At 35.0% G+C, this 12,661-nt stretch overlaps 1 protein-coding gene across 3 annotated transcripts in view; it reads left to right on the top strand.

The window, feature by feature from the left end:
* Window positions 1-12,309, top strand: part of LOC128240689 (amyloid beta A4 precursor protein-binding family B member 1-interacting protein-like) — a 41,097-nt gene extending 28,788 nt beyond the window's left edge. For all 3 annotated transcript variants that reach the window (XM_052957414.1, XM_052957412.1, XM_052957413.1), the window contains 4 exons: window positions 919-1,008; window positions 1,728-1,817; window positions 2,639-2,725; window positions 3,402-12,309. In XM_052957414.1, the coding sequence (XP_052813374.1) occupies window positions 919-1,008; window positions 1,728-1,817; window positions 2,639-2,725; window positions 3,402-3,451 (317 nt within the window). In that variant the 3' untranslated portion in view covers window positions 3,452-12,309. The remainder of the gene's footprint in view (window positions 1-918; window positions 1,009-1,727; window positions 1,818-2,638; window positions 2,726-3,401) is intronic.
* The last annotated feature ends 352 nt before the right edge of the window (window positions 12,310-12,661 follow it).

Genomic DNA, 12,661 nt, shown 5'->3' with positions numbered 1-12,661 from the left:
AGCTCAGCACGCTATTTTTGATGTGGTATAAATTGTGTAATGTTCCCCCTAAAAGAGTTTTTGAGGCTTTAAAAGGAAGTTCAGACTTTCTTAACTTGCTCAAAGTAATAATACGCTTTTTTGTGACTGAGTATGTAACTTCTGATTAAATATTGTCACATTGATGGCCCTTTTTATAATTCAAAATTAAGACATTTGTTTAAAGTTTTGTTAATAACTTAAAATCCGTTCAAGATATTATTTTCAATGGTATCAGTTTAATCTTCCAAGACCAAAAAGTGTGTTTCAAATGATTTTTTTATTTAATTATTGCCACATTCTACTCGTAAAATCCATTCAAACAATATCAAATACATTAAGGGGAGGCAGCCATTTCATCATAGCCCATTGATAATCAAATCAAAAATAATCCAAATTCTTTGAGTCAATTTTTTTTTTTTGCTCAGATTGCTATGTGAAAATATAGACCGATTTTAACACCTAATCAGGATAGCTGCAAGCACATAATTAACTTTTAATTTGTTTAATTGTGTCTTCTGCGACCTACCACTACACGTTATTGGATCGATTGCAAGCGTCTGCTAATTAACATATCGAGTGTTCAGCAAAGCGTAAAAAGCGGCTGGTCGCAATGGTCTGATGGTAACTAGGACACCTTCATTGGGGGTAGTTTTAAATGTGCGAATGACCCAAGAATGTTTGTGTATTACAATTTCTACATTTTTTACTGACTTAATCGCTTTGGACCGAAATTATAAAAAAAACGAGAACATTTTGGACCGATTTTTTCGACACTTTTTGAAACTGAAATCAGTCTGGCTTGGTCAAAATCGGTCCAGACCGAAAAATTTCTGGTTTTTAGAAGCCCGGATCATTTCATTTACAAAATATCTTACTTTATATATTGTTTTATTTTAGGCAAAGGCCCCCTTCCGAATGCTGATGTTTCAGAGGGTCCCTGTCCTTACCCCAGCAACCCAAACCAGGGACCGTACCCCCCGCCTAGTGGTTAGTACACAAATACTACAGGCTTTCTTACATATGATGATATGTTTTCCCCCTTTTGTGCTGTAAGAGGGGTTCTATGATTAGAATGAGAGGTGCATGTTGACAAGTCAGAGTCACCTATTCCAGGTTCATCTCCTCATACTGTGGCTCAATCCCTCTTGAAGCACTGGTTTTTAAGCAAAGATAACTACATGTACATCACAATTGATCAATAGGTTTATTATTCACTTATTTGCATCAAAAAAGCTTAGTAAGAGCTCTACTGTCCATACTTTTTGCTCTACTGTCCATACTTTTTGCTCTACTGTCCATACTTTTTGCTCTACTGTCCATACTTTTTGCTCTACTTACTGTCCATACTTTTTGCTCTACTGTCCATACTTTTTGCTCTACTGTCCATACTTTTTGCTCTACTTACTGTCCATACTTTTTGCTCTACTGTCCATACTTTTTGCTCTACTGTCCATACTTTTTGCTCTACTTACTGTCCATACTTATTGCTCTACTGTCCATACCTTTTACTCTACTGTCCATACTTTTTGCTCTACTGTCCATACTTTTTGCTCTACTGTCCATACATGTACTTTCTGCTCTTAATACCCATACTTTTTCCCAACAAATTCTTCTAAATTTTATCCCTATTTTTTGTTTTGGGTCACTTGAAAGCCTGATAAGTCATATATTAGATTGCAATATCTTACTTTATTTTGTTATTGTAGGCAAAGGCCCTCTTCCGAATGCTGAAGTTTCAGAGGGTCCCTGTCCTTACCCCAGCAACCCAACCCAGGGACCGTACCCACCATTTAGTGGTTAGTACACAAATACTGTTCCATTTCTTACATATGTTTTGCCCATTTTTCTAAGAATAAATTTCAGAAAGATAAATGTTATACCAAGTTTATGTATATTTGATTTTCAGTGATAATTGCACTAAACTTATTGTTTATAATTACAACAGTTATTGTTTTCTTGTTATTTTAAAATCATGTTAGTATTTTGTTTTGAGAGTATTGTCTTGGATAGACGTGTACCAAATTGATGATATGAGAAAATGGAAAACCTAGGTTATTAGATATGTCGGCGGGCAACCCCTTGGCGGGTTGCTGGCCACCATGCGGCTGAGCAGTTGGTGTGTTAACAACTTGTTGTTCATTGCTGGATTTCCCAATAATTCAGCAGAAATGTAAAACATGGCATGATAATGAGTAATGTGAAAGACCCATATCGCAGATCAAAGGTCAAGGTCACACTTAAGGGTCATTGTTCGGAATCATTTGCGTAAAGGGGTTTTAGATATGCAATGTTTAAATAAATGTGCACCATGACAAACTGGTGTGTAGTGTGCAAGACCCAGGTCAGTTAGCAAAGGTCAAGGACACACTTAAGGTTATTGGCTAGTGTTTCCTGTAACTTGTCCATGCATTTGAGGATTTTAAAAAAAACTTTGCACAAATATTCACCTTGAGAGGACTGTCATGTGCAAGACACATGTAAGTAGGTCAAAGGTTGAGGTCACATCTACGGTCACTGGTGAATAAAACAACTTTGCACATCAAATTGGGGCATGTTTATTATCATCTTACTTCTTTAGGCATGGTACAATTATAAATTTGATGTTTTAATATTTTAGGTGGTTTTACGACCGAGGCAGGCATTTCAGGTGGTCCCCAGCCATATCCCTATGATCCCAACCAGGGATACCACCCTCCCCCTACGGGTAAGTGCTTTTCTGTTTTTAAAAAAAGATAATATCTAGGTTGTTCAGTTAGTAAGAAAAATTATAACATAAACATTTTTTTTTATTGTAAAGTAAATTAAATTAAGATCTCAGTATATGACAGATGTTTTGGAAGCTTGCAAAAATTAACCTAAAGTCATTTTCATCCTCCTCAAGGTGGGCATATTACAATCGCACCATCCTTCCATCTGTGTGTCTGGCTCAATTTCTTTTCTCTGTTCTATCATAAATGTGGCTTGCATTTGAGGATCATTTGTACAATGTTGAAATTCTGCGCTTGAGTATGTATGCCGACTGGTGAAGGGACATTCATACGAGTACTAAGACATTCATACCAGATCTAGTTATTAAGCGTGTTTCTGTTATACGCTGTTTGATGGGCAGATGGTTGCAGCCGATTTAAAGGTTTAGTAAAGCAAAAAAACTATAACAATTACTTAGTAACCGGGAATTCATCTAATGTGCAAAACAAAAATGAAGATTTTTGTTGATAGCTTTGTAACCAGTGATCAGTTTTATTATTAAAGTAACCTATAAGATAATGCTATGATATGACAAAGATATTTCATTCATTGCTTTAAAATGCAGTTGAATGTTTGAATATTAACAAAGAATACAAAAATGTATATTATATTGTTTTGTCATCTTTTTGCAGGCCCAGCAACATCTGTGCCGTCTGCCCCACCACCGCCTTACTCTGTCTGAATCAGCCAATCAGAGAGCCCCAAGCAACCTTCTGCTGAGAAGCTCCACCAACCAGAAGGTGCCTAAAAATCTTATGCTGAGTAGCATGTCCAATCAGAAAGCTTCTTACAACTTTCCTCTGAGAAGCTCAAACAATCAGAAAGCCCTATACACTTTTATGTCGACAAAGTTTACCAATCACCTTCTACACATTACAAACCTGAATGTTGAAAATTAATCAATTAGATGTATGTAGTTACCTCAATTCTGGAACATTGTAATGCAATTGTTACTTAATTATTATTTTTGTACCTTTTAATCTCATTATCTTTTTATACTATTTAGAACAAAACAAATATTACATTTTAGTTTTGGCAATAAATACATGTGCATGTATAATTATTAAATTATATCACTCCTGCTGTTTTTGACTTGATATATATTTATATATATATATATATACTAAACAATGTATATATCTCACTCAAGTGACGTCACTCTGACTAAATTGTGTTACTGAGTTGTGCCCCTTTCAGAAAAACAAAACAAACCAGTTATATGCATTCACACGTAAAACTCTGGTTTGTGTTTTATTGACAAAGAAGGGTCTTTGTAGCTGTTGAAAACTTTGTGGAACTGCTTTTTATATTGTAGGAATTTAATAATTGTCGAACTGCTTTTTATATTGTAGGAATTTAATAATTTTTACGGTGTTTTATTTCCTGTGATAACAATTAAAGATGATATTGTGTATTTTAGTTGTGATTTACTAATATCTACTTTATATTTACTTTTTAGTATTTGTTAAACAGATTTTTTTTGTTATTTTGACTGTAGCTTTTCATTTATCAATTTGAACTGTTGTGACACTGCCATTTACTGAAAGCTTTTTTTCAGTTAGATCATAATTTCTGCTTACAGCAGTTTAATATCTTACCCAAGAATTAAAATCTGCAATCAATTCATTTTGATGGAGTTAAATGTTAGCGTAATTATAATCATTAGGATTATTATAATCTCCATTAATTTCTGCCACGGTGAGAAGTGAAAAGTCCATAGAGAATAACTTTATAGCCCTTTATTTCTTTTAGTTCATATTTGAATATGTCGCTCTTTTATAGATATAGGTTGACTGTTCAGAAGTTTGTGAAAGTTAACATTATTGTCAACATCGTTAAACCATAATTAAATTGCAAATATTTTTTGCACTGGAAGTTTGATGGAAAAGTTCATAATTTGCTGTATTTCTAAGAACTTGTGAGACACAACTACTTCAGTTGTTCTTTTTTATTCATTTGTATGAGGACATCATCAAATACTTAATGTTTTAATGTTAAAAATGATGTCATTAATCACATTTTGAAATGATGCATAGTTCTAAACAATCCAGCCAATGTGTTAGAACTTTTTAAACTTTACAAATATTTTTTTAAGTTTTGATTTATATGAAATAAGTACAAACAAGGAATATACAATGTCTGTTCGTTATCAGTTTCTGTTTGATAGAAACACATCTACATATGCTCTCCACGGCTCTTGTGATGATGATTATTTTCATCTAAAAAATCAATGTATAGTTAAAAAATATATTTATGAAATAAAACTTCTGCTGTATATACATGCTATATATACTTTTATATTATTACTCCATTTGTACTCTACCTACTAATGTATAGAGTTTTTTATTTAGTATATGTCATATTTTGATGTTATAAAAATTATAAACAGAATTTTCTATAGCCATTGTGGACATTTTAGCTTGTATACTTTTCGAAGACAAAAAAGTGGAGTGTGTTGGCTTCGTGCAAAAGTTCAATCTTTGACATCACTCAAAACCTGCCTACAATATTCTGATGAATCTTAATACACATGTCGCTTAAGGCATTAGGCACATATATATTAAGTTTCATAACATTGGCCTAAAAGGTTATCAAGTCATGGCCCATGTTTGCTGGGGAAAAACAGGTAATGTTTATGAAATGCCTCCACAGCGCTATTGTTGTATTTACATCTTAAATCAATTTTAAAATCATTCAGCAGAACTTGCTCATTCAATAAGTATTTTTATATTGTCATGCTTTCTATATCCTTTAGGAGCCTCTAAAATTTTGAACAAAACTTAAAGCAATTTAATTTGTTTCAAAAAGTTGTTAAATTTTGGACAAAATGCATGGTCATGATCAATAGATTTACTCCGTAATGTTTTTAATCTATAGGTACAAATAACTGGTTAACCTTATGACCTTTTGTCATCTAAATAATTTAATGGATTAGCTGAATTTTAATATGAATAGATCACCACACCAATTTGGGCTTAATGTGCTTGTACCTACATGCAAATTAGCGGAAAAACCTTTCTCACTGAATTCCGGGTAACACCTATTAAACTGATCAGATATTGACCATAATGTTAGAGAGGTTGTGAACAATTAAGTGTACTTGTGAAATGTAGTTACACATACACATCAAATGTGAAGGCTCCCTGATAATGGCATAAATAACTTTTGTTATGCCAGTTCTTGAAATTACCAAAAGCCCACAAGCCTGCAAGCCCTGCCCTGCTAACATACTGTCCCGGCTTGCTCAAATTCTGATTTGATATCATATAGCAGGGCTTGTATATAGAAATGAATCCAAGTATTAGTGTAAGAAGCCAAACTTATTCATTCAAAAGTCTAGTTTCAAAGACTGTTATGCTATTGAACACATCATTGTACAATGTGTCAATATCTGAATAATCTTTTGCAATTGTACAAGATGTGGTATTTCGTTCTGTTGTGAAATGATAATTGTTCCGATTAGTTCGGTATTGTTTTTATATCAATAAGTGGCTGTGTTATCTGGAACAGGTTATCCACCTTATTCCAGTTTTTTTAGCTTAATGGATTGTTGTGCAGTTAAGATGTATATAGAATGCTGAGTGTGAAAACTGACTGTATTTGTTGTTTGTTTGTGATGTACATATCTTATTTCTATTTAATATTTTAATTAGAATCTGGGCTAAAGTTCAGGTTAGTTAAATGTTGTGTCGCTTAAGAAGCTTAGAAGACACGTGTTATAGGGATTTCTTTGCGAGGCGTCGTCACACTTCTGTTTTTATTTTAATCTTTACTTTTCAAGGACTTGTTTTAGAGTCCTTAAATTAATATGCACATAAGTCATGGCCAGTAGATGATTGTACTGATTTGGGGGTCATAAGGTGCTTTGTATTCGTCCCATATTAAATTTGATTTGACATCATTGGACTGTGCCGACAGGCGACAGATTCAGTTTTGCTGAATTCTAGTTTTTAGCTCACCTGTCACGTAGTGACAAGGTGAGCTTTTGTGATCACTCTTCGTCCGTCGTCCGTCCGTCCGTCCGTCCGTCCGTTCACAATTGCTTGTGAACACAATAGAGGTCACAATTTTGACCTAATCTTTATGAAACTTGGTCAGACTGATCATCTCTATATAATCTAGGTCAAGTTCGATATTGGGTCATCTGGGGTCAAAAACTAGGTCACTAGGTCAATTAGTACAAAAACCTTGTGAACACAATAGAGGTCACAATTTTAGCCTAATCTCAATGCAACTTGGTCAGAATAATCATCTCTATAAAATCTAGGTCAAGTTCGATATTGGGTCATCCGCAGTCAATAATTAGGTCACTAGGTCAATTATTAGAAAAACCTTGTGAACACAACAGAGGTCACAATTTTGACCTAATCTTTATGAAACTTGGTCAGACTGATCATCTCTATGAAATCTAGGTCAAGTTCGATATTGGGTCATCTGGGGTCAAAAACTAGGTCAGTAGGTCAATTAGTAGAAATACCTTGTGAACACATTAGAGGTCACAATTTTAGCCTAATCTCAATGCAACTTGGTCAGAATGATCATCTCTATAAAATCTAGGTCAAGTTCGATATTGGGTCATCCGCGGTCTATAACTAGGTCACTAGGTCAATTCGTAGAAAAACCTTGTGAACACAATAGAGGTCACAATTTTAGCCTAATCTCAATGCAAATTGGTCAGAATGATCATCGCTGTAAAATGTAGGTCAAGTTTGATATTGGGTCATTCACGGTCAATAACTAGGTCACTAGTTTAGCTCACCTGTCACTTTGTGACAAGGTGAGCTTTTGTGATTGCCTTTTGTCCGGCGTCCGTCGTGCGTCGTCCGTCAACAATTTACTTAAAAGACATCTCCTCCTTAACCGCTGGGCCAATATTAATAAAACTTCATAGGGATGTTCCTTGGGTGGTCTTCTATCAAAGTTGTTCAAAGAATTCAATTCCATGCAGAACTCTGGTTGCCATGGCAACCAAAAGGAAAAACTTTAAAAATCTTCTTCTCCCAATACACAAGGCTTAGGCCGTTGATATATGGTAGGTAGGATGACCAAATGGTCCTCTACCAAGATTGTTCAAATTATGGCCCTGGGGTCAAAATTGGCCCTGCCCCGGGGGGTCATGGGTTTTCTCTATATGTTTATAGTGAAAACTTCAAAAATCTTCTCCTCTGAACTTAATTGGCCTAGAGCTTAGATATTTGTCATGATTCATCGTCTAGTGAACCTCTACAAAGTTTGTTCAAATTATGGCCCTGGGGTCAAAATTGGCCCTGCCCCGGGGGGTGATGGGTATTCTCTATATGTTTATAGTGAAAACTTCAAAAATCTTTTCCTCTTACTTACTTGGACTAGAGCTTAGATATTTGGCATGATTCATCGTCTAGTGGACCTCTACAAAGATTGTTCAAATTATGGCCTTGGGGTCAAAATTGGCCCCACCCCGGGTGGTCATGGGTATACTTGATATGTTTATAGTTAAAACTTCAAAAATCTTCTCCTCTTAACTTACTTGGACTAGAGCTTAGATATTTGGCATGATTCATCGTCTAGTGGACCTCTACAAAGATTGTTCAAATTATGGCCCTGGTGTCAAAATTGGCCCTGCCCCGGGGGGTCATGGGTATTCTCTATATGTTTATAGTGAAAACTTCAAAAATCTTTTCCTCTTAACTTACTTGGACTAGAGCTTAGATATTTGGCATGATTCATCGTCTAGTGGACCTCTACAAAGATTGTTCAAATTATGGCCTTGGGGTCAAAATTGGCCCCACCCCGGGGGGTCATGGGTATACTTGATATGTTTATAGTTAAAACTTCAAAAATCTTCTCCTCTTAACTTACTTGGACTAGAGCTTAGATATTTGGCATGATTCATCGTCTAGTGGACCTCTACAAAGTTTGTTCAAATTATGGCCCTGGGGTCAAAATTGGCCCTGCCCGGGGGGTCATGGGTATTCTCTATATGTTTATTGTGAAAACTTCAAAAATCTTCTCCTTTGAACTTACTTGGACTAGAGCTTAGATATTTGGCATGATTCATCGTCTAGTGGAACTCTACAAAGTTTGTTCAAATTATGGCCCTGGGGTCAAAATTGGCCCCGCCCCGGGGTGTCATGGGTATTCTCTATATGTTTATAGTTAAAACTTAAAAAATCTTCTCCTCTAAACTTACTTGGACTAGAGCTTAGATATTTGGCATGATTCATTGTCTAGTGGACCTTTACAAAGATTGTACAAATTATGGCATTGGGGTCAAAATTGGCCCCGCCCCGGGGGGTCATGGGTTTTCTCTATATGTTTATAGTTAAAACTTCAAAAATCTTCTCCTCTTAACTTACTTGGACTAGAGCTTAGATATTTGGCATGATTCATCGTCTAGTGGACCTCTACAAAGTTTGTTCAAATTATGGCCCTGGGGTCAAAATTGGCCCTGCCCCGGGGGATCATGGGTATTCTCTATATGTTTATTGTGAAAACTTCAAAAATCTTCTCCTTTGAACTTACTTGGACTAGAGCTTAGATATTTGGCATGATTCATCGTCTAGTGGAACTCTACAAAGTTTGTTCAAATTATGGCCCTGGGGTCAAAATTGGCCCCGCCCCGGGGTGTCATGGGTATTCTCTATATGTTTATAGTTAAAACTTAAAAAATCTTCTCCTCTAAACTTACTTGGACTAGAGCTTAGATATTTGGCATGATTCATTGTCTAGTGGACCTTTACAAAGATTGTTCAAATTATGGCATTGGGGTCAAAATTGGCCCCGCCCCGGGGGGTCATGGGTTTTCTCTATATGTTTATAGTGAAAACTTCAAAAATCTTCTCCTTTAAACTTACTTGGACTAGAGCTTAGATATTTGGCATGATTCATCGTCTAGTGGACCTCTACAAATATTGTTCAAATTATGGCCTTGGGGTCAAAATTGGCCCCACCCCGGGGGGTCATGGGTATACTTGATATGTTTATAGTTAAAACTTCAAAAATCATCTCCTCTTAACTTACTTGGACTAGAGCTTAGATATTTGGCATGATTCATCGTCTAGTGGACCTCTACAAAGATTGTTCAAATTATGGCCCTGGGGTCAAAATTGGCCCCGCCCTTGGGTGGTCATGGGTTTTCTCTATATGTTTAAAGTAAAAAAAATCAAAAATCTCCTCTGAACTTATGTTGCTTAGAGCTTAGATATTTGGCATGATTCATCGTCTAGTGGACCTTTACAAAGATTGTTCAAATTATGGCCTTGGGGTCAAAATTGGCCCCGCCCCGGGGGGTTAGGGTATTCTCTATATGTTTATAGTTATAACTTCAAAAATCTTCTCCTCTGAACTTACTTGGACAGAGCTTAGATATTTGGCATGATTCATCGTCTAGTGGACCTCTACAAAGTTTGTTCAAATTATGGCCTTGGGGTCAAAATTGGCCCTGTCCCCTTGGGGGGTCATGGGTTTTCTCTATATGTTTATAGTGAAAACTTCAAAAATCATCTCCTCTGAACTTACGTTGCTTAGAGCTTAGATATTTGGCATGTTTCATCGTCTAGTGGAACTCTACAAAGTTTGTTCAAATTATGGCCCTGGGGTCAAAATTGGCCACACCCCGGAGCTGATGGGTTTTCTCTATATGTGTTATAGTGAAAACTTAAAAAATCTTCTCCGAACTCACAAAGACAAGTAACGTCTTAATTTAAACTGGATAACATATTTAGTGCACATACCAATTTTCAATATGGGCCACATACAACAATTAATAACAAATATACATATATAGATACACACGTAAAATCAAGTAGTGACAAGAGCTTAGATATTTGGCATGATATATCATCTAGTTGACTTGTACCAATATTGTTCAATATTTGGCCCTGGGGTCAAAAAATGGCCCCACCCGGGCGGTCATGGGTTTCCTTATATATATGTATATGATGAAAACTTAAAAAATCTTCTTCTCCGAAACCAAAAGGCGAAGGCCTTAGATATTTGGTATGAAGCATTGTTTATTGGACCACTATTAAGATTGTTCAAACTTTAGCCCTGGGGTCAAAATTGGCCACGCCCCGTGTTCATTGGCTTAGGTTTTTAATATTTGTATATAATGGAAGAATGTGCAATATATGACAGGTGAGCGATTCAGTGCCATTTGGCCCTCTTGTTTAGTTATGTTTGCTATTGTGCCTCTATGTTACTGTGCTATTCAAGTTGTGTGTTTTAACTTCATAGAATCTAATTATTTATTCTTTAATTCACCCAACTGTTGTAAAAATGGCCTATTTAATGATAGCTGGTTGCACTTTTAAAAAAAATCTGTGGATGAGTTGTCAGTAACTGATGCAACGTTGGTAAAACCCTTTCTACTGAGTAGTGCTAACAAATAAATTGTAATGCCATATTGGTTCGTTTTGATTATAAGTCAATTCATGATGGGAATTGTGATGTTTACATCAGGTGCTGACTGAAAAATAGTGATGTTCATACTGGTTTGTAACGTACAGTTCACTAACAAATTTGCTGTTTAGAGTGTATATTGTTCGCAATAAATTTGTTTATCCATTCATGTTTGGTGATAGACACAAATATTTACATTTCCCCAGTTCTTTGTATAGATAAAACTTGAAGTTCATATTGTATAGATAAAACAAAATGTTATGATGTCATTATTTATTTCAATATTATTTCAATATTATTTATTATGATGTCATTATTTATTTCAATATTATTTCAATATTATTTATTTCAATATTGGATGAATGTGACGTTATTTAAACAATGATGTACAACGTTACATAAATCAGCTATTTCTTTTATACAAACATTTGTTGTTGATTATATTTCTTTAAGAACAAATACTGAATTGCAGAAGATACTGCTAATTTTTAATCATAATACTTTTTCCTAAAGTTGCATATATGCTGTACGAAGGCAGCAATTCAAGTTAGAAAATTACCAAGAAGGTCTAGCGCGCTTCATGGAATTTATTCGCATGCCCTACTGGGTTCGTACAGCATAAATGCAAGAAAAAATGTGATCAATCCTTAAATAAAATCCCTAATATTTCAAGCACAATTTTGTTGACACATGTACCAGGGTTGATCTTGAATTTCTTATTTTCTTGACATATTTTTTCTAATGATATATTGGGGAATTGATATTTACAAATAAGAAATATGATCAAATTACAGATTTTTATTGAGAAATTAATTTGATATTTTCAGCTTCATTTTTTCCTACAATGTTTTTAGGTTTTCAATTTTGATTGTAATTCATGGATGCATTCACCAAACAGATGGCATTAATAGGGGCCAATACATGTCAAGGACTTCATGTACTGGAGACTCATGATTTGTTTTTCTCCTTTTTTTCAATAGTTTTATTTTTCTTTAAATGTACACCTAACTATATTTTTGGTGTGAATTAAACATGTTTTGTATATATTTCCTCGCCACTGCTTTATCAAATGCCTTCTTTTTTATTTACTATTATTACGTGTATTTACATAGTAATTGTGTAGACTATTTTACTGCAATAAATCTTCATTTACCTAATGAACCATTGTTTCTACTTACTTTTTCACCTGAGCACAAAGTGCTATGAGCGATTTTGATGGGTTCATATCAGATTTTCGTAATCAACATTTTTTGTTAGTCCTATAATCATAAAACTTTGTAGAACAATGGGTAAGAAATTTAGGTAAAATCTGTTTGCATGAAAAGGGTCAGACTGAGTTTTTACTTAGGACCTATGGGTGTCCGTCATCTGTCATCGGACATCTGTCATCCATTGTCCACAATTGGTTGTGGTAACGCTCAAGAGGTTTCAATTTTGGTCCAAATTCAATGAAACTTTTTTGGAGTGTATGCCTCTGTTATCTTTTATAATGGGTCATGTTTGGTAAAACAAG

The sequence above is a fragment of the Mya arenaria genome, chromosome 7 (genome assembly GCF_026914265.1).
Source record: "Mya arenaria isolate MELC-2E11 chromosome 7, ASM2691426v1".
Classification (NCBI taxonomy): Eukaryota; Metazoa; Mollusca; class Bivalvia; order Myida; family Myidae; genus Mya; species Mya arenaria.
This window is presented reverse-complemented; position numbering and strand designations above follow the sequence as displayed.